Source organism: Larus michahellis, chromosome 7, assembly GCF_964199755.1.
Source record: "Larus michahellis chromosome 7, bLarMic1.1, whole genome shotgun sequence".
Classification (NCBI taxonomy): domain Eukaryota; kingdom Metazoa; phylum Chordata; class Aves; order Charadriiformes; family Laridae; genus Larus; species Larus michahellis.
In genome coordinates, this window is record NC_133902.1 from 35,365,658 (window position 1) to 35,389,309 (window position 23,652).

Genomic DNA, 23,652 nt, shown 5'->3' on the forward strand with positions numbered 1-23,652 from the left:
GTTTTAATTGACTGTGTCACAGAAAAAATATATGTGAGCAGGTAATCAAAGTCTGTACCATAATAAACACAAAGAACTGAAGTCCGTACCATAACAAACACAGATAAGAGGACTTCATTAACACTGCTCAGTCAGTCTCCATTCTTGAAATTCTCTGCTTTTGAGCACTTAACTTTTCAGCCTTCCTTTCAAGCAGATATTTTTTTGGGTGTAGTTTCTTGAGGATGTGGGGGTTCTTTTAGCAAACTGCAATATGGAGATTCCATTATGGAAAACAATCTAAAACTTCAGCTTGGATCATGAGCAGGGTTAGGACTTTTTCACTACCAACTACTTGATTAAATAGAAGAATTGTTATTAATCACAGACTTCTATTCTTTCTGTGGATTGTTCCTATGCTTTCTTATGTACAGCATCCACAGTTTGCAAAGGAGTTTAAGACATTTACTGATAGCAGAAAAAAGCATTCAGCACCATACCCCATAGGAGAGTGGAGATTCATACTCCCAACGGGTCTGTCCTCGGTTCTTACCCACATTCATTCCTGTGACTCTGCAATTCATTTCTGCAATGCCCTCTTCTTTAAAACTATCTTATATATCACATCTCCATAGAAGAATGGGATATTTTTTTACTCATATCCTACTTGGGCACCAGTAGAGGGTGGAAAAGCACTGGGGAGACAGCTGTGGTTTTCAGTTAGTGTCTGGCTTTGTAACAATCAAAATATTGCTCTGGCAACTGGAATGAGTGATTGCGAGAAAACCCACACCACTAAGCATCAACACAGGAATGCCCAAGTAGCCCAGGACCAAAGAGGAACGGTGTGGGAATTCCGCACAGGCAACGCGCACATCCTGTGCACAAGCTCGCGGTACACCTGTAACACGCCTCTCGTCAGCTGGTTTCAACTCAGATTTTTCAAGGCTTAACAATATGGTTTATTTTGTTGGGGGTCGCAAATGGCACTCCTGAATGCCAGAACAAGCCCCAAATGTGGAGCTCCTCATCCAAAGGACAGGATTGCTAGTACATCACTGGTAAAAGCTGTTTAATATGTGCTCTGTATTTTCCCCCAACCTCAATGTCAGAGAGGTTTGGTACGTTTCAATTCAAAAATCAGCCAGAAGCATAATCTCAGCATGGCAAATTCAGCATGGACAGGGAAAAAGTGGCCAAATTGTAAGAACAGGATCTTGCAGTGGGAAGCACCACGCAACCCTGCTGCCAGCTCTGCTGGTAATATATGGAAACAGAACCACTACCTATTCTGCCTGCACGCTGGAATCCGACCTCCCCTGTGTTCTAAGTACTCTTCTGTACCTTTTCCAAAAATGTATTTGAAATTATTATTGATTTTGTCATTTTGGCTTTAGGGTTATATTCATCTCCCAGATCCAGCTATATCAAACTCTACCCCATGAGAATTTTCAAACTAGAGCTAGAGAGACTGGCATACAGATATTACACTAACTAGTTAAAAAGATCAAAGTTGTGTTATTTTCCCTTATGTAAGACAGCTTTAAACTGACTTTGTTTCCATTGCTCAAAATATAACCGAGGACAGTAGCATACTCTGTCTCAGTATTTTATGCTCAATTTAACTGCTGCATTGCATTAAATGATGTGCAATAATGTAACCCTAAATGCAAATGAATTCGTGTTTGGTAAAAGAAAATCTCTTTGCTGCCTTCTACAAATAGAATTTTTTTAATAGATTTTAATGAACAAGGAAAACTAAACATCCCCATATGGTGAGAAAATTTCAAGGCATGTATTAGAAGAAAAATCTTACGTTACTCACCAAAAACTAATAGATGTGATGGGAGAAAAAAATTAAGCTATGAAGATGAAACTCAAATAATTAGAAAATATGGAAAATCATCTATCAAAGTGCTTGTAAAGGACTCAGCACAGACTAAAAGAGAAAAACATGCATTTCAAATTTCAAGAGTGGAATATATGGAATTTCATGTGAAGCAAATTATTTATTGTTATAAACTTCCCTGGAAAATTACAACACACATGCCCCCCAACATAAATGCATCGTTACAATCAGAACTACTGAAGACGTTATCTCCTTCTGTCGAAGAGTGTAATGTTTTCTTACCATATGAAAGATTTTGAGGAACTTTCTCTGAATCTCAGAAAGTTCCTCACTCAGTCTTTTTCTGGACATTACAGAGTAGCCTGCAGGCCTCTCCAAGCTATAGTTGCTGCCAGTCCCACAGGGATCATTCTGGCAATCTAAAGATATAAAGTAGTCTAAAGATGTCCTGCAAACACTTAGCTCCCTTTCCCTGGATGAATGTCCTTCCCTGATGCAGCAGTCACTTTAACAGTCATACATCACCCTAAAATAAGCAAAATATATGAAAATTACAAACACAGGGCTGTTTTTTGCTACACTGTTATCTTGTATTTCGAATAGCTGGCAACAATTCTGTGAATCTGGCCCTGCAATCCCAGTATCTCCCCGATCATTCAAAATTGACTGCAGGGCATGAAGATCGACATGTTGTGTAAGCGCTATAACAGTTGTACAGTTTAAAATTGCGAGAATGAAGCTTGCATGCAGTAAACAAAATACCCGAGTATTTATCTCTGCTGCACTTACCTTTCAATTAACATAATTAAAGAGAACTGTGGCCATATGGCAAAACCACAGAACTAGGATTCATGAACCATTCCTACGCTGTCTAGGTTCTTCTGCCACATTTGTCATGGGACTGTCTGAGCTCCTCCAGGATGACACAAGGTGACAAGCATCTGTCACATATTTACTCTCTCACCTTCTCTCCACAGAAATGTGTACGGTGTGGGAGGGAGAAGGCTGTTTTATATATGTGTCTTGGAAAGGAAGTTAATATGGTTTGCAAAGGACCTTATTCCTGTAAAAGTCATTGAACAGTTTGAGCCTGCCCCAGCCAAGTTCTGCCTCCTACCCAGGTGAACATTTCTTTGTGTGGGAGGAGTCCTGTTGTGCTAGGAAAGCCCAGCCACTGGCAGGAGTATTAATCATTACATTTTGCTTCGTTTCTAAAATACTTTGTACCAGAAAGCGTATACTATCCTTAGCTGAGCATCACTGCCCGTTACTGGGGGAATATCACCTTCTAGGAAAGACAGACGTTTCCACCTTGTTACCTCTATCTGCTTCAGAAAACACAACATTTTTTAGTTGGGATCCTACACGCGATGCTTTCACTGAGAGGACAAGCAAGACCCCTGATCTGGCTTAACTCCAAGCGTAGCACTGAAACGCCAACATCTTAGAGAAGCACTGAGACTTAACTCATAACTGTTTGTAAAATGCTTACAGAATGAAAGGTGCTATCTAAGTATCTAAGAGTTATTACTCAGTGCATGGAAAAATGTTTATTTTCATACAGGATAAGACTGTGTCAGGAAGTAGTACAGGATTAGTGAATAAGACTCTAGAAAAAGGAACTGCACACCGTTACATTCATACATTTAATCAAGGCTGAATGTGACAATTAAGAAAGGTCAGTACCCTTGAGGAAGCAGGACAGACAGACAGGGAGAGGTGGAAGTAGTTATTTTCGCATTAAGGAAACACGCTAAAATATTCATTGTCTTTATCTGCTGTCAAGAGATGTTTTTTGTGTAACAAAAATACCTTTAACCTTTTAAAGACATCACAAAAATGCATCCAATTAAACTCCTATGTCCAGAAAGAAAGCATCCAAGCATCTGTTTAGTACTGCAATTTTTCTACTCCTACCATAAAAAATCTAAAGGTTAATGCCTGATACTATTTCTTCCCAGTATTATAATTACTTTAAACACAGCATAGAAATATTCATGAATTCTTTCAGGTGGATCCTCATCTGGTGACACTAAAGGCACAGAACTATTTTACAAAGGGGAACTGGGACGTTAAGCTGGTCTTTGAACACAGGAGAAAATTCACCCTGAACAAAGGGCCAGAACAATGCCTATGCATCAGTTAAGACTCAGTTAAGCCTTAAAATAGGATTTAATCGTTAATTTTATGATCCATTGGCTATGCTCTGGTCTTGTCACAGTGCTGCTTTTCTTCCTTACCCTCAACACCTTTCTGACAAAGATAGGACAACCAGATTGTAACACAAACTTCGGCAGCAGTACACTTTCTAATAATGCTGATCCTAAACAAGTTGCTTTCTCGAGTTATAAAATACAATGTCTAAAGCATCCTTACAATTTGTACACTGTACTCACATCAACCGCATGCTTTGCATTTGCACTTGGTTCTTTTCAATTTAATGCTGTACTTTTGTATTTTCCCCCCGTCCCCATCAAGAACAAAGGCAAAACTAAGTGTGATTTACCTTATTACAATTTTTAGAAACTTGGCAAAGTGCGCCGCTTGACATACCGTCCTTATCTGGCATTCCTAAAAAAAAAGAATACAGAAAATAAAAACATATGGTACATTCTTTAAGTAACAGTGGAGATATTCATCCACAGAACAGGGAGTTAGAGGGTTCAATACTTTGATAACATACACACTAATCTACGATTTTTTAAGAGCAAAACACATTTATTCAGATAAAATTTTCTCTTGTGAACACAAAAAAGACAAAAAGGTAACCTGTGTAAATACTATAAACAGTTTGTTAAATATAGTACTTTCTCACAACTTAATATCTGAAGTATGTATACAGGAGTTATTTACACTTTTTCATTTAACATTATCTGTGTTTTAGTACCTGAAGTCAAACGTGACATTGAGTTTGCACTAACTAGCATTGCTATGCTATGCTATTGTTTCACAAATAGAACATACTGAACACATAACTTATGGGACAACATTTGCAGATGCAATTGCTAGTCGCCACATACCGTCCTGGTTGGCATCTAAACAATCCTCTGGCAACTAAATAAAAGTACCTTGATTTACGGAAGTGATGAGTTCCAAAGGCTGCTCTTGGATTCAGGTCTACAGCACTATCCCACAGTCTGACAGGTGCTCATGAAGCAGAGACATACCCAAACTTACCGATGTAACCAAGGCCAGAGAGCAGCGTGTTTACTGCCGGCTGCCTGCCCAAGCACTAACCTAGGCTCCCAGGCAAGTCGTGTAGCTCGCCCTAACTAAAAAAATAAGCCACTTTGTCATATTTATTTTACTAGCAGGACTCATGGCCATGTTCCATGGAATTCATGTAACACTATAACCAGTTAAATGCTATGTGACATCATACAGTATGCTTCAGTCAACAGGCCTGGCTCATAGTCCAGATTTGTGTACAGCTCTGTGTACACTTTTATACAGTTGGGAATGCAGTTAGGCAAGTTCCAAAGTATTTCCTACTATACGCAGTGTTAATACAGTCCTAATATTGAATTGAATTTAACATTTAAATTCCACCACCCAAAACCAGAGAACTTTCATCTTCCCCTTTCCTCTCTTTTTTCTAACATCTGATGCCTATTTTCTCATACTTACTGTCATTGTTGGAGCCAGTTTCCATAACACCATAAGGAGGAGTGAGAAGTCCAGACATATACTGTCGATATTTCTGAAAGATAGCGACGGTACATTCAGTCAGGTATAGATGTATAAAGCCATTCAACAGACGATGTGGTATTTACATTTGTGTGTCTGCTGCCTTGTGCTTCACATGCACCCAAGCAATCTGGGGCAGTCAGACATGTCTTCTCTCTTAACGCTACAAGGCCTGCTTTCTTCACTGGAGCATACTGCCTTTATTTTATCAAAAGTTGCGGTAAAACAGTTCCTTCCTTCATCTTCCCCAAGGCATGACTTTGAGGGTCCTAATAAACCAATATTGTACCTGGTTGTGGGATTTCCCATAAAGGCTGTTTTAAAGTTCAGCTGAACCCAAGCTAGAAAGCTACTTTACTGGGGGGATGGAGAGAAGGCTGTTAACTATGGATTCATGAGAATCACGGACCACTACCATAGAATAGAATCATAGAATCTTCATGGTTGGAAAGGACCATTGAGATCATCAAGTCCAACCATACACACACAAAAAAACCCCAAACCCCTACAATCTCAGCCACTAGAGCATGCCCTGAAGTGCCAAATCTAGATGTTCCTTAAATACCTCTAGGGATGGTGACTCAACCACCTCCCTGGGCAGGCTGTTCCAGTGCCTGACCACTCTTTCAGTAAAGTAATTCTTCCTAATATCTAATCTAAACCTTTCCTGCCGCAGCTTCAGACCATTTCCTCTGGTCCTGTCATTATTCACTTGGGAGAAGAGGCCAACACCCACCTCTCTACAACCTCCTTTCAGGTAGTTGTAGAGGGCAATGAGGTCTCCCCTCAGCCTCCTCTTCTCCAAGCTAAACATGCCCAGCTCCCTCAGCCTCTCCTCATATGACTTGGTCTCCAGACTCCTCACCAGCCTCGTAGCTCTCCTCTGGACACGCTCCAGCACTTCTATGTCCCTCTTGTACAGAGGGGCCCAGAACTGAACACAGCACTCGAGGTGAGGCCTCACCAGTGCCGAGTACAGAGGCACCATCACTTCCCTACTCCTGCTGGCCACGCTGTTCCTGATACAAGCCAGAATGCTGTTGGCCTTCTTGGCCACCTGGGCACACTGCTGGCTCATGTTAAGCTGGCCGTCCACCATCACCCCCAGGTCCTTTTCTGCTGGGCAGCTTTCCAGCCACTCTTCCCCAACCTGTAGCGTTGCTTGGGGTTGTTGTGACTGAAATGCAGGACCCGGCACTTGGCCTTATTAAACCTCATACAGTTGGCCTTGGCCCATCGATCCAGCCTGTCCAGGTCCCTCTGTAGAGCCTTCCTACCCTCAAGCAGATCGACACTCCCACCTAGTTTGGTGTCATCTGCAAACTTACTGAGGGTGCACTCAATTCCCTCATCCAGATCATTGATAAAGATATTAAACAAAACTGGCCCCACAACTGAGCCCTGAGGGACGCCACTGGTGACCGGCCGCCAAGAGGATTTCACCCCATTAATCACAACTCTCTGGGCATGGCCATCCAGCCAGTTTTTAACCCAGCGAAGAGTATACTTGTCTATGCCATGATTCACCAGCTTCTCCAGGAGAATGCTGTGGGGGACGGTGTCAAAGGCCTTACCAAAGTCCAGGTAGACAACATCCACAGCCTTCCCCGCATCCAGAAGGTGGGTCACATGGTCATAGAAAGAGATCAGGTTGCTTAAGCAGGACATCCCTTTCCTAAACTCATGCTGGCTGGCCCTGATCCCTTGGCTGCCCTGCACTTGCCGTGAGAGCTCACTCAAGATGATCCTCTCCATGATCTTTCCTGGTATCGAGGTCAGGCTGACCGACCTGTAGTTCCCGGGATCCTCCTTCCAACCCTTCTTGTAGACAGGCGTCACATTAGCCACCCTCCAGTCATCTGGTACCTCCCCTGTTGACCGAGATTGTTGATAAATGATAGAGAGAGGCTTGAGAGGCTTGGTGAGCTCTCCCGCCAGCTCCCTGAGTACTCTTGGGTGCATCCCATCCGGCCCCATAGACTTATGTGCGTCTAGGTGCAGAAGCAGATCATTGACTACTTCCTCCTGGATAATTGGGTGGGTTGCTCTGCTCTCCATCCTTACCTTCCAGCTCAGGAGGCTGAACACCCTGGGGATAGCTGGTCTGACTATTGAAGACGGACGCAAAGAAGGCATTAAGTGTCTCAGCCTTCTCCTCGTCCTTGGTTGCAACTTTCCCCCCCGCATCCAGTAAGGGATGGAGATTCTCCCTGGCTCTTTTTGTTGATGTATTTTATAAAAACATTTTTTGTTGTCCTTAATGTTAGTGGCCAAGTTGAGCTCCAGCTGGGCTTTTGCTTTCCTCATTTTCTCTCTGTATAACCTAACGAGATCTCTGTACTCCTCCTGAGTTGCCTGTCCCCTCTTCTAAAGGTGGTAAACCCTCCTTTTATTCTGAAGGCCCATCAGAAGTTCCTTATTCATACCATTTTAGCGTCAGATTTTAAATATACAGGATTTAGTGCAAAACCTCTCAACATTTAATTCCTAACACACTAAAAGTTTGTTGTGAAACTACAAGGTTATGAAACACACAAACCCAGCACCTCATGTTATGTACAAACACACACACAAACTGTATTATCACATGAAACTTTGTAACTGCAAAAATAATGTTCTTTCTACCACTGTAAACTACATAATTGTAACTGATGTCAGTAACTGGTATTTTTCTTCAGTGAATGTTGGTGACATGATCAATAAGGTTCAAAGCTCCGTCTAGGGCTTAAGAAATTCACAGAAGCTAAAAAAAAAAACAAGGGAAAAAATGTCCTTTTATCAAATACAAGCAAGTCAATGACTAAGTGAGACGTTTTTGTTTTCAATCATGCTATATTACTGTCATGCTTAAGGCTAAAGAATTGTAATTCCCTTTTGGAACTGTCAGAAGACAAGCTTGTGCAAGAGGTATGCTGGTGATGGGCATTAATAAAATGTGTCATGCAGTCCTTAGGGCGTGCAAGGAGCCAAATGGGAACAACCAACCAGCTGCAGTTCATGTAGGTTTCAACCACGCACACATAATAATTGAGACAGAAAATTTCCCTCCTAGTACAATTTAAAAGTTTTATCCTTTGCTCTATGGAGATGGTTGGATGTATTAACTTTTAAAACGTTGTCTGCTGGATTTTAACAGATGCTCAAATTATCCTTTTATCATTTCTTTTTCTTAGAAATGGATATGAAAATATCATCAATTCTAGCACTGAAGAGTGTCTTGCATTCTAAATAATAACAAAAGCTACAAAGATTACATTAATCTTAATAATCCAATCCTATTTTTAGACAAGCTGTTACATCCTAAAGCTTAGTAACATATTATTTAAATCTCACCCATAATCCAGCTGAAAACTCGTAGGAGCAAAACTATGTTATATCCCTGGTCAGCCACACAAAATAAATGCTGCTTCATTTGAGGATAAAACTCTCCTGTTTTCTTTCGCAAACCATTTGCTTTCCCATACTCTCCTCCAGTCCTATGCCTGGAACTCAGTGAGAGGAAGAACGTGAGAAACAATTATTTTCTCAGTTCAACTAGTACATCACACACATAAAACAAGGGGAAAACTCATTTTCTTTTGCCAAATGAAAAGAAGGAAAGCATGTCACAAGAGGTTGAAATGACGTTTTATTCAAAGAGTAGATAAACATTTTGTTCTACTGAATTTGGTCTTGAAATGTGATTTAAAAATCAAAAATTGAAATGTTTCATTTGGGATATGATAAAATCAATTTGTATACGGTTTTTATCTTTTGTTCTTCCTCACCGTTCAGATGATACTTGTTTCTTTGTTCTGCTTTTCCCAAAACAGCATTTTCCCAGAAATACATTATTAGTCCACATTTAATCCACCTTGATAAGGAACTTGAATTGTAGGAAGACAGTCATTTTCTCTTTTATTTCCTGTACCGCATTCGCAGTCATCATACACTGCATAGCAGTTTCCCTTCTGATAAATTCTCTAATATTTTTCCTGGGTATTGTTCTCATGAAACGAAACATGGAACACACCATACAATTTCCAAAAGGTTTTGGGGCCTATTAACAAAAAAATACCTACAGGTAGAATAAGCCAGAATTGCATATAAGACTTCAAAGGATGCACCTAACCCCGTTCAGCCCCACCTCATGCTCAGGATGGCAAAGCCCACCAGGAACAAAGGCACAGGCTGCCAAGGACTCCAACTCTGTCATCTTCCACATGAAGGTGCCACCCTGCCATGGGACGAGTCTACTTACGAGTCTGATACAGCCAGCCCAGTGACAGCGCTGCCTGTGAAGGGGTTCAGGCGGCATTACCAGAAGAGGGACTAATTCAAGACATGGCCTCAGGAAGCTCAGTTGTTCAGACTCCTCCAGGGGACCTCTGCATAAATTAAACTACCTTCTATATCTGGGTATCTGGAGGGAAGGCTGCTATGATCGCCATATGGTGTCCCATGAAGATACCTCGGCGGGGTGCAGGCTGACATAGGAGGTATAATTTACACCTAAAATTGTGTCACTTCATCAGCCAAACTAAATGTCAAGGGACAGTTATTTGTCAAGGAGTCAGGGAAACACTTTGCTGGGAAACCTAAGGATGCAAAGAAAGAGGTCAGTAACTGCATAAAGATACACAGTATCAGATGGAGTAATGGAGTCCAGGCATGAGATCTCTCAAAGCTGAGATAATGAGGAAAACACAATACCGACTGTGAGACCTATCTTGTTACCATAATGTCTGTAAATGAAAAGAAAATGCAGTAAGTTAAATTGTACTGGTAGGTGGCATTTAAAATCATCCTGAAGATTAACGGACTAAATATTTACAAAAAGGCTTTTGAAAATGTATTCCACTGGTGGTATGAACTCTGGAAAGGCTTTCTGTATGAGAGACAACAGCTATCAAATCATCATAAGCTTGTTTATTACTAGAAGTCTCCAAGTTCCGTAAATCCAACATGACAGCAGGTTTTAAAACTACACTCGGTGACCTATTCACTCTGTCTCCAGATTTCTACCAATTTATAAACTCTATCACGCAACAGCTTAAAGATCAGACACTTCCTGCATCTAATCTGACAGCACCAGTAATAAAGACAGTATTTTTTCTTCCAGTTACTGACCACCTCATATCCATGCAGTGGTGAAAATTAACACGACCTTTTCAGCCACTGCTGTAGCCTAAAGCACACAAGAGCGCTGACAAGGAACAGCTGGGGACGGGAGAAAAGGGGTAAAAAGAATCACACACTTGCCTTACTGGGGAGGTGCTGGGGGTGAACCTTCATACCAACAGGTTTTTAAGGCCACTCATTATCAGGCTTTTCAGTGTGTTCCTTTGCATGCTTTTATTTAGGCTTTATTTGCAGTTAGCTGCAGTTAGTCTCAGGGGTTTTCACGACTACAATAGATTTTCTTCCACTCCATGAACATAATTTGGTATATTTTTTTATATACTAATGTTTATAAAGGCGATTCCTGTAATTCTGATGCAAGCTATCTCTAAATTCCTTACAAATTTTTGCAGCGTACATGAAGTATATAAAATATGTCTTTGCAATTAGTCCCTTCTCTTCTGCTGCAAGTACTGAAGAGCTAATACCTGTTTAAAAGGGGGAAAAGGAGCAGAAAAGAGATGTATATAACACAAACACTCCAAAACAAGCCAGGCAGATGTGAAAAAAATAGATGAGCCTTTGCTGTCTTCCACATGCATTGTGTAGCAAAACCATAGCACTCTAATGGGAAAGACTCAGGACTGATGAAGGGAAGACCTCCTGGGTATAAAGCTTTGAAGGCAGGTTCCACACCAGATACTCCCACAAGTGTAGCAGTTCTTCAATTAGCAAAGAGCATCTGATGGGCTGTGGAATAAGGACCCCAGGTAGTGATGGTTTGTAGCACTAGGAAGTCAAGTCAGGCTTCTGATGCTTCCCCTTCCCAAGGTAAACCTACGTGTGGCCAGAGAATAGGAGAAGTAAGTATCTTGTAACACGGGAGAAGGTTTTGTAGATCACAACAGGTGCTTGGTTGAAGACATGATCTCCTTCTTTTTCTCCCCGACTCACAATCTCAACCCACAGTGTCACTTTTGACCAGATGCACTTTTCCTGCCTCCCATTCTGCCTACCACTGGTAGCAGAGAAGGTGACAAGGCAGAGCCTGTATTGCTTGCAAACTTGGGGGCAACACGAAGTAATTCATTTCAGTTGTAGAAACCCTAGGCCAAACATCAGGGTGCCCTTTCCACACACACTTTTCAAAACCTTGTGTAACTACTTTATTAGATGCTGTTACTTTGACTATTATCTGAGTTCTGCAATCCTCCCGTACTAGCTGTCCATACTCCTGTAATAGTTTCTCTGGGGGAATATACACTGTAGTTTGACAATGTGGGCCAGCTTCTCAATTTTCTTTGGACAATAAATAATTGATCACTGATGCTCTCAGTACAGCTCTGCTCTTCCTAAGTTGACTGCACCAGTCATTCCATTTTGGCAATGAACGCCCTCCCTAGTAAGCACTACTCACAAGGGTGCGTCATTCCCATTGTGCATTGTTTCTTCTTCCCTTTTCTCAAGAACAATAAGGAGAGATGTGAAAGGGCCTCCGAAGATCGCTGGATTCTCTTTTCGCCCACCAAACCAAGCAGAGATTGCTGCCTCAAAGTCTAGATCTTTGCCTTTAGATCTGATGCTCCAAAGATTGCTCCTCACTGAACCGACAGGCAAAATCTCAGGCCATCTGCCTGCTATCCATTAGTGTTTTCCAATAAATAGTGCCTAATATTCTCACAGAATTTCACAAAACCCCCCAAACTGATAATCATATTCATATTTGTTTTTTACCCAAATTTTGTTGCAAAAGGGAAACGAAACAACACGCTTGCTATTGCCCGATAGTATGTGCTGCGACTCACAGAAGACTCTGGCATAATTCTGTTCTCAGATACTGCCTTCTTAGTACATTTACAAATTAGTAAGAGTATTTCTTCTAAGCAAAAGCAAGCTCAATCAGAAAATTTCCTTATATTTCAGGTCAATGCCACTTAAACTGGGTATCACAAAAAGGACCTGACCCATGGCTGTTTAACACTGGATAGCAAATCACTGCTTGAAGCTGGTGCTTCACTCTAGAACACCAAGTATCCCGCAAATTACTAAATACTTGCCTTTGTCAGTCACAGAATATATATATATATTCACTGTCACTCACAGTATAGGCAAGAGAACAGAACTGAGACATTTCTAAAGGAAAGGATAAAGACAAATTAGGAGAAAATAATGCTACAATACCAAAAACATATCTTTATGTATTGTGGCAAACTAGAAAACAAACCCTGTGAAGATCTTCCACAGCTTCCGGAACAGAGACTGTTTTGTATACGTCAGTCTATCAAGTCATTAAAATGAGATAGACAAGGCCTGAAATAGCAGAAGTGAAGTACCATTTAGTCATATTTAGATAAAACAAATACAGGAAATGCCTGTACTGAAATTGCTGAATCCTGATCCCAGAATTAGTACAGTTTATATAATAGCAGATGAATCTGCATCTTTTCCATTTATTTACCTATTTACCATCTTCTGAATGTTTCTGCATGGCTCTAATCAACTACGCTTTAGATTTTATTTGATCTCTTTGTTTTGGAGGCATATATTTTTCTGTCACATTCCCACTTAAATCAATTTATTGTGCTTGAAAAGCTCTGTGTGCAGAATTTGCTTGATCACAGAATCCCCTTGAGTTTTAGTCGAAAAGAAAAATGCACCCAGCTCCCTGAAATCAAGCCAAATAGCAGACTTGGCTACCAGATAGAAACCCGAAGATAAGACTGCACTGCAAAAAATCAAATCCAAGGAAATTAGAGCATGAGCAGTGATTAAACAAATTACACAGCCTATTCTGCTCCATCTAATTTAAATATAGAAATGACATCATGCAGTCCTCCTTTCTGTCTCCTAGAAGAATCCACTCAGGAAATGCAGTTGGGTGGAGACAGGACTTGGTTGGGAGGGGTGGGAAAGACTGCATATACTTAGAAGAGGACAAAGAAAATATATAAAGAAGAACAAACAGTGCATTTATTTATGTGTTTTCTTTTATTACACTTGTGTAACCATAGAATAGATAATGTATTTATAGGAAAAAAATATTTCAACTGCCTTTAACATGTATTTCATTTTCAAAAGTGGCTGAAAAAGAGCATTATACAATTCCATATTTACTTTTTCACAGTGATATCTGTGTTGAATTTGTTCACTTTAAAATCAGATGATGATGACTGTCAGCAGCAGTGCTTCAAACTCAATACAAGATCAGAAAATCAAGCTGTGCTCTCCTTTCTTCCCCCTTCATTATCACTTGTAGGAGAGAAGCAGCAAATCATACCTTAGCTGGAATTTTCTGAATGATACAAGTGGCAGAACAGAACCTCGCTCCTCTTCAAACCGTGCTGCGACGCTAACAATCGTAAACCTGCACCTTTATTAGCAAAGCCATCAGATATGTCTCAAAAACAGAGCAGAACTACTAAGAAAAAGGTACCGTTTCAACAATAATTTTTCTTACCACTACAGCCAACCTTTAAACCTACATTGACGGCACTTAGATCAAGTTAAGTCTGGCATCATCTCACGGGTCGTGCACAAGGGAAACCTGTTCCAAGAACAATTTCCTAAAGTTCTGGGCACAAAATACTTCCTTTTACCATCAGGCAGTCACACCTCCTATTTTTAGATACACTATTTTAACGAGGGGGGAAGCAAAGACGCACTTTTTCAGGTGAGCTCAGCCTGGGTGTGCTATGGAAGAAGACAGAGTACAAGGAAGATCAGAGACAGGGAATATGAGATTTGCAAATCCAGCATGAGGCGGGCTTTCTTCAGCTCCTCACCTGGGCAGCTACGGGCTGCCTCCCACACTATTTCTTCCATATGGTGTGCCTCCCTGAACTGATCTTTTAGCATTTTTCTGGAGCAGAGCTTCAGCTGAGACAAAAGGTCACACAAGGAAGACGCTCATATTCGTGAAGTGCATTGACAGAATGGTAAATTCTGTAATTGCAGCCACATACATGTCTTGTTTCTGACCACGTATCTTAACCTGCAGAGCAGGCAAAAAGATTGTGTGTACTAGACAAGTCAGAAGTCAGCAGAGCCTCAAAACCCAGTTATTGTTCCACCCTGAGACTGCGATCTTGCAAATACAGAAGGCCTGGTACACGTGACCAGCATATCTTTGCATGAATGTTACGAAAAAAGCTTAATCTGAAGAAATGTTTGTGGAACTAGGTACATACCACAGAGAGAGAGGAAAGCTGCAAACCTCCCAGTGCAGGCTGTGCTCTGACAGTGGGCTGAAGTCACGCCCCTCTCCAGTGAAAATCTGTAAGGTCACCACAAGGTCTGTGCAGTACTTAAGACCTAAAAATTGGTTTTAAGTGCAACTTAAATGACACGTTGGCCTTGTGTTGACACTGTGTGCCGCAGTGGCTTTACCCATTGTTCATGAACAGCTTCTTTTCTTCCCTCTCCTTATATTTTTTTACAAGGAGATTTGAAACAAATAAAGAAAAAGCAAAATGGTGACCTGATCTGTAACTCTGCTTTTCATATTTATAACCTCTAGGCACAGAAGTATGTTGGTCTAGAAACTTGTTTTCATCTGGAAGGAAACTCTGGGTTAAATATTAATTCCTCCACAATCAATATAAACCTCTCAATGAGTTCAGGGGGGTCAGTCTCACAGAAACAAGCAAATAACAACTTCCAATACTCTTCTAATATTAAAGGCTTCCTTTTCATGGATAATTCCTCTAAGTGATTGTTTCTACTCAATTGTGCCTAACAATAATGAGGATGCTTCATAAGTGTAAATAAGCAAACATACAAGGGAATTTCCCTTATAACATTAGCCTTTCTTCAATGCTTTTAAAATACTATTTTGATTGCAGCGTAAGCTGCTTTAAAAACAGCTTGTGCAGCTCATTCAGTAACACTGTTATGAAATCAAAACAAGTACAATAAAAAGTAAGAGGGGAAAACCTAAAGACAAACTAAATAATTATAATTCAGGAAGTACGACTGAACATACTCTACTCCTTCTAGTCCATGGAAAAGAGCATATTCTGAAGCAGAAAATAGATCACTTAACAGGACACCAAAATACCTGGACTTTCAACTCAGCCAGCAAACACTGCAGTGGCACCACTGGAATTACCTTGCCAGCATAAATCTCTCATGGGTCAAGCTGCTCAAGCCTGGAGTGCATGCACAGTGTAGTATACTAAATGCTGCCTGTGGTACTTCCCCGCTGGAGTTCACAATAACATTTCATCTATTTTGTAGCACAGTGTTTAGTTCTACTGTCTTACATCCACGTGCACAGTCCAACACCTCGTGGCCCTCATGTTTGAAGCTCCCAACAAGGCCTGAGAAAGAGAGTCTCTTCTGATAGACTTGTACAACAGCATCTTCTCCGAAGACAGCAAAACGTACTGGATGGGAATGACTGACTTTTATCAAACTGAAATGCAGACAACATTAATAACATTGATTCAGCTGAGCCGTAACATAGGGATTAGGTAAACGGCATTAACAATCTGCAGTGCAACAGCTTCATTTGGATGGCGCAGTTGTCAAGGTTTTTCTCTCTGACTGGAGTCAGTGCAAGTGAATTCCCCAAACCAAAGACATTTTATTTAGCTGCCCGTCCCTCTACTCTTCTGAGATTCTGAGGAGTGAGTTGTTTAGAGAAATTACAGAACTTTCTCCCAGATTAATTCAGATTGGTAAAAATAATCCAAATCCTTTTGGTTATCATTTAAAAATTACTCAAATTGTGTTTTTTTTCCAATTGAAGTGAGCATCAAGCATGTAGCCTAGTTTGACTAGGCTAACACTTCAGTGTGGGCAGGAATTTTGTATGAAAAAGCCTTTGTTTTCTATTTATTTAGTTTTTTGAATGGGAGTTTCATTCACAGTACAATCTACAATCACAAAAAATGGTCACCTTGATTTTCATTCCTCATTATCAGCCTTCATTCTCACTATGATCTGTAATGATATCTATCATCAAGATTAAAACAGCATTTGAGATATGCAGCTGGGCAGAGTAATGAAAATGCACTGTAGATTTTCTTAAGTAGAAAAAAATAGTAAAGAGATCTTAAGGCTGAACCTACACATGACCCAAAGAGAAAAATGAAACAAGAGGAACATGAAAAAAATGGAGACAACTCCCAAGACAACTGTCCTGGTTCCGGCGGGGATAGGGTTAATTTTTCCTGGTATTCCATGCCATGTGAGCCATGCCCACCCGGAGCTGCCGGGGGAGGGGGCAGGAAGTCGCCGCTGGGAGCGGGCTGGGGCGTCCCGGGTCTGGTCGGTGAGCGGCGGGGAGCGGCGGTTCCGTAATCGTGTTCGTATATTCCTCTGTCCGTGTTATTGTTGTTGTTTGCCTGTTCCCTTTGCTGTTCTGTTAAACTGCCTTTGTCTCAACCCAAGAGTCTTGCCTTTTCTTCCGATTCTTCCTGTATTAGGAAGGCGCGAGCGAGCGGCACGTGGCTCTTTGTTGCCGTCTGAGGCCAAACCACGACAGTCCTTTTTGGCGCCCAACGTGGGGCTCGGAGGGTTGAGATAACGACAGAATCCAACTAGAATGTGGAAAAACGGTTTTGTTTTTTTTTTTGTATGCATTTATTTTATTAGGTAAATAGTCACTGGTCATCATGTTACTTGGTTTGTTCTCATGGCTGTGTTATATAAATTCCTATATGGCTTATGTACTCCCTGCAATGCTGTTTACCGTGTCTGGAAGAGGGATGAGGATTATCATTCTGCTGTCCTGTGCGATATCTGTTTATGATATGATAACATCACCGTTCAGACAGCTATTTTGGGGTGTTTATGTGGTGTTGCTGTCCTGTCTGTACATTGGACACCGTCTCTCAGAATTTATTAATAATTACACCCAGTCTGTGGGGGAAACAGGGGGGGGGCACTTTCCCCAGCTCTTTTGCCTCCCTTTTCTCCTTTGGGTCAGGTATGACAACTTTTGAGAATTTTGAATATCCTTGGGATACTCAAACCAGCGTGTTCCTAGTGCTATGTCTCCTGAATGCGTTCCAGGTCTTGTTTAGGGTTAAGCGACTATTTAAGACTACCACCCGGAGATCTGCTCCGAGGCTGGATAGTCAGGGGTGGCATGGCATGTGGGAGAGCATGGGCAGGTACCTAGAGAACTTCTCACCTCCAATGGTCTGGGACTTCACCCCTGAACAATTACAGGACCCTGATAAAGTGGTAGAATATTTGAAGGGAAAATGCTGTGGCTATTCTAGAGAGGCACAACTCACCGCGCTGTGCTGGGCCCTGGCCAGTATCTACCAGGCACTGCTCAGAATTATGCAGCACCCTCAGGGGGAAGAGATGGAAACCAGACCAGCAGCCACTGCGGCTACTGCAACCCCTGCGGCAGCCACTGTAGCTACTGCAACCCCTGTGGCAGCCCCTGCAGTTACTCCAACCCCTGTGGCAGCCACTGCCACTGAACCAGGGAACCAACCCGTGCCGGTATCAGTTGCCCCCATATAGAAGAAGAAGTACACAAAGAAATCAGTTCGCTTAGTAAGAGATGATGATGAACCAGGGTCATCACGAGAGCAGGAGGAAGAGGCAGAACCAGAGGTAATTACTCGATCCCTATCCTTGAGTGAGCTGCGGGATATGCGAAAAGATTTTAGCCGACTTTCAGGCGAGCACATTGTCACCTGGCTGCTCCGGTGCTGGGATAACGGGGCCAGTAGCCTGGAATTAGAGGGTAGGGAGGCCAGGCAGCTGGGATCCCTGTCTAGGGAAGGCGGCATTGACAAGGCAATTGGAAAAAAGACCCAAGCCCTCAGCCTCTGGAAACGACTCCTGTCAGGCGTGAGGGAGAGGTACCCCTTCAGTGAGGATGTTGTATGTCAGCCAAGCAAGTGGACTACCATGGAAAGAGGTATCCAGTACCTGAGAGAATTAGCCGTGCGGGAGATGATTTATTATGACTTTGACAATGCAGACTTACCCACAGACCCTGATGAGGTGCAATGCACAAGGCCCATGTGGCGGAAGTTTGTACGGAGCGCACCATCGTCATATGCCAACTCACTGGCAGTAATGGAATGGAAAGGTGAAGAGGGACCAACGGTGGATGAGGTAGCTGGCCGGCTCCGGCGATATGAAGAAAGTCTCTCTTCCCCCCTTGTCTCAGCTGTGGAGAAACTGTCAAGGAAGGTCCAGCAACTTGAAGAGAATATGTCCTACTCCCCACCTGCACGGGCCAGCGTCTCAGCTATTAGAAGCAGGCATTTTCCCACTCAAGAGAGAGAGTACAGAGGGTACACACCACGAGGCACCCTGTGGTTCTACCTGCGTGACCACGGAGAGGACATGAGGAAGTGGGAAGGACAACCACAAAAGGGGATCCCTCCAGGAAAAGTGCCGCCCCAGTTTCCAGTGGGCCGTTCCCCAGACAAAGCAGAAGGCCTGATCTTGCTTCTGATCCTCTTGAAGGAACTTCCAAGTCATTTATGCAAGAAGTGAGTAATGGATACTATGACCAGTATTAGGGGGGCCCTGCCTCCGGCCAGGTGGAGGAAAGGGACAACTGGGTTTATTGGACGGTGTGGATTCGATGGCCTGGCACATCAGACCCACAGGAGTATAAGGCTCTAGTGGACACGGGTGCACAGTGTACTTTAATACCATCAAGCTATAGAGGGGCAGAACCCATTTGTATTTCTGGGGTGACAGGGGGATCCCAAGAGTTGACTGTACTGGAGGCAGAAGTGAGCCTAACTGGGAATGAGTGGCAAAAACATCCCATTGTGACTGTCCCAGAGGCTCCATGCATCCTTGGTATAGATTACCTCAGGAGAGGGTATTTTAAGGACCCAAAAGGGTACCACTGGGCCTTTGGCATAGCTGCCTTGGAGACAGAGGAAGTTAAATAGTTGTCTACCTTGCCTGGTCTCTCGGAGGATTCTTCTGTTGTGGGGTTGTTGAGGGTCGAAGAACAACAGGTGCCGACTGCTACCACAACGGTGCATCGGCGGCAATATCGCACTAACCGAGACTCTCTGATTCCCATCCATGAGCTGATTCGTCAACTAGAGGTTCAAGGAGTGATCAGCAAGACTCGTTCCCCCTTTAACAGTCCCATATGGCCGGTGCGAAAATCTAATGGAGAGTGGAGGCTAACTGTAGACTATCGTGGTCTGAATGAAGTCACGCCACCGCTGAGTGCTGCTGTGCCGGACATGCTAGAACTCCAGTACGAACTGGAGTCCAAGGCAGCCAAGTGGTATGCCACGATTGATATAGCGAATGCATTCTTCTCAATCCCTTTGGCAGCAGAGTGCAGGCCACAGTTTGCTTTCACTTGGAGGGGCGTCCAATACACCTGGAATCGACTGCCCCAGGGGTGGAAACACAGCCCCACCATTTGCCATGGACTGATCCAGACTGCACTGGAACAGGGTGAAGCTCCAGAACATCTGCAGTACATTGATGACATCATTGTATGGGGAAACACAGCAGCAGAAGTTTTTGAGAAAGGGAGTAAAATAGTCCAAATCCTTCTGAAAGCTGGTTTTGCCATAAAACGAAGTAAGGTCAAGGGACCTGCGCAGGAGATCCAGTTTTTAGGAATAAAATGGCAAGATGGACGCCGTCAGATTCCAACGGATGTGATCAACAAAATAGCAGCTATGTCTCCACCAACTAGTAAAAAGGAAACACAAGCTTTCTTAGGCATTGTGGGTTTTTGGAGAATGCATATCCCAGATTACAGTCAAATTGTAAGCCCTCTGTATCAAGTAACCCGGAAGAAGAATGACTTTAAATGGGGTCCTGAGCAACGACAAGCTTTTGAACAAATCAAACAGGAAATAGTCCATGCAGTGGCCCTGGGGCCAGTCCGGGCAGGACAAGATGTTAAAAATGTGCTCTACACCGCAGCTGGGGAGAACGGCCCTACCTGGAGCCTCTGGCAGAAAGCACCAGGGGAGACTCGAGGTCGACCCCTAGGGTTTTGGAGTCGGGGATACAGAGGATCCGAAGCCCGCTACACTCCAACAGAAAAAGAGATATTGGCAGCATATGAAGGGGTTCGAGCTGCTTCGGAAGTAGTTGGTACAGAAGCACAGCTCCTCTTAGCACCTCGACTGCCGGTGCTGGGTTGGATGTTCAAAGAAAGGGTCCCCACCACACGTCATGCAACTGATGCTACATGGAGTAAGTGGATTGCACTGATCACGCAGCGAACTCGAATGGGAAACCCCAGTCGCCCAGGAATTCTGGAAGTGATCATGGACTGGCCAGAAGGCAAGGATTTCGGAATGTCACCAGAGGAGGAGGTGACGCGTGCAGAAGAGGCCCCACCATATAATAAACTGCCAGAAAATGAGAAGAAATATGCCCTGTTCACTGATGGGTCCTGCCGTATTGTGGGAAAGCATCGAAAGTGGAAGGCTGCTGTGTGGAGTCCTACACGATGGGTTGCAGAAGCCAGTGAGGGACAGGGTGAATCGAGCCAGTCTGCAGAGGTGAAAGCCATTCAGCTGGCTTTGGACATTGCTGAGCGAGAAAAATGGCCAGTACTTTATCTCTACACTGACTCGTGGATGGTGGCAAATGCTCTGTGGGGGTGGTTACAGCAGTGGAAGCAGGGAAATTGGCAGCGCAGAGGCAAACCCATCTGGGCTGCTGACCTATGGCAAGATATTGCTGCCCGGATAGAGAATCTGGTTGTGAAAGTACGCCATGTGGACGCCCACGTACCGAAGAATCGGGCCACGGAGGAACATCAGAACAACCAGCAGGTGGATCGGGCCGCTAGGATTGAAGTGGCTCAGGTGGATCTGGTCTGGCAACATAAGGGTGAACTATTCATAGCTCGGTGGGCCCATGACTCCTCAGGCCATCAAGGGAGAGATGCGACATATAGATGGGCTCATGACCGAGGGGTGGACTTGACCATGGACACTATTGCACAGGTCATCCATGAATGTGAGACATGCGCTGCGATCAAACAAGCCAAGCGTTTGAAGCCTCTTTGGTATGGAGGGCGATGGCTGAAATATAAATATGGGGAGGCCTGGCAGACTGATTATATCACACTGCCACAAACCCGTCAAGGCAAGCGCTATGTGCTCACAATGGTGGAAGCAACCACTGGATGGCTGGAAACATACCCTGTGCCCCATGCCACTGCCCGGAACACTATCCTGGGCCTTGAAAAGCAAGTCCTGTGGCGACATGGTACCCCAGAGAGAATTGAGTCGGACAACGGGACTCATTTCCGAAACAGCCTCATAGACACCTGGGCCAAAGAGCATGGTATCGAGTGGGTATATCACATCCCCTATCACACACCAGCCTCTGGGAAGATAGAACGATACAATGGACTGTTAAAAACTACACTGAGAGCAATGGGTGGTGGGACTTTAAAACACTGGGATACACATTTAGCAAAAGCTACCTGGCTAGTTAACACCAGGGGATCTAACAATCGGGCTGGCCCTGCCCAATCAAAACTTCCACGTACTGTAGAAGGGGATAAAGTCCCCGTAGTGCACATGAAGAATATGCTAGGGAAGACAGTCTGGGTTAGTCCTGCCTCAGGCAAAGGCAAACCCATCCGTGGGACTGCTTTTGCCCAAGGACCTGGGTGCACTTGGTGGGTGATGCGGAAGGATGGGGAAGTCCGATGTGTACCTCATGGGGATCTGATCTTGGGCGAGAATAGCCAATGAATCAGATTGTGTGTTGTTAATTGCTAAGTAACACTGTCACTGTATGTCCTCATTGCTTTAATTGCTATCAGTTGTACTACAAGTAAGGCACGGGGATGATGGGATAAGAACTGACCTCAGCAGCTGGCGCCCAGCAGTTTCCTCAAGATCTACATCTTCAGCCCACGGACTGTGAGCATGAGCCACACCGGGTGCACCAGTCACAAGCTCCGAAAAATACAGCATGCAACAGACCAGCACCACCCAGCATCTCACCTGCCCTGAGAGACTGTTCTAACAGATGGAGCCCAAAGCCGTGGATTAAAAGAACTGAACGGACACTTTGGAGGGATGGCCCATAAACTAAGGGCATTATATCTGCATGAATATATATGTGTATATATATATATGACAGGGGAAAGTGGTGGCAATTCATTGGAACCTGCTGGGCATGGCATAGATGGTATGGAATAAGGGGTGGATAATGTCCTGGTTCCAGCAGGAATAGGGTTAATTTTTCCTGGTATTCCATGCCATGTGAGCCATGCCCACCCGGAGCTGCCGGGGGAGGGGGCAGGAAGTCACCGCTGGGAGCGGGCTGGGGCGTCCCGGGTCTGGTCAGTGAGCGGCAGGGAGCGGCGGTTCCGTAATCGTGTTCGTATATTCCTCTATCCATGTTATTGTTGTTGCTTGCCTGTTCCCTTTGCTGTTCTGTTAAACTGCCTTTGTCTCAACCCAAGAGTCTTGCCTTTTCTTCCGATTCTTCCTGTATTAGGAAGGCGCGAGCGAGCGGCACGTGGTTCTTTGTTGCCGTCTGAGGCCAAACCATGACAACAACGAAGGGTAAAGTATTGAACTAAACTGAAAAATAAATCTTTCCAGAAAAAGAAAGAAGGGTGGAAGGAGAAGAGTGTAACATCATGTCAGTCTCCTCCTCTGGCCAAGAGAGCCCTGGAATCAGCCTGACGGGGGTGCAGCTTTGCTAAGTTCTACACATAAAATGAAAGGTCAGATCCTGTCTCTCCCTCCTCCCGTCCAGAAGGCTCACAGTGCACTCAGAGGCAGGATGCAAGCAGGCAAGTGGCACAGCACAAAAGGTGCAGAATGGCACAAATTAACTAAATACAAGAGGATGCTTCACCAGGGATTTTTGTTCACATAAAGCAAATAAGATTACATTGCAGCATGAGGTAACTGAGAACAAGAAGGTCACAGCTTTGGCATCCATCGTAGGACAGATCTCCAAAGGCTGAAACCAAAATGCCTTAGGAAACACTCTCCCAGCTGAAAGAATGATATTTGTTACTTTCTGGCACTGAAGTTATACCACTATATATAAAGTTATATAACTATATATATACATATAGTGTTTTT

The 23,652-nt window shown here is 43.5% G+C and overlaps 1 protein-coding gene across 6 annotated transcripts in view; it reads right to left on the minus strand.

The window, feature by feature from the left end:
- RAPGEF4 (Rap guanine nucleotide exchange factor 4) overlaps positions 1-23,652 on the minus strand; it is a 163,290-nt gene that overhangs the window by 76,020 nt on the left and 63,618 nt on the right. For all 6 annotated transcript variants that reach the window (XM_074594113.1, XM_074594112.1, XM_074594111.1 and 3 more), the window contains 2 exons: positions 5,456-5,528; positions 4,335-4,399 (listed from right to left, as the gene is read on the minus strand). In XM_074594113.1, coding sequence (XP_074450214.1) covers positions 4,335-4,399; positions 5,456-5,528 — 138 coding nt within the window. The remainder of the gene's footprint in view (positions 1-4,334; positions 4,400-5,455; positions 5,529-23,652) is intronic.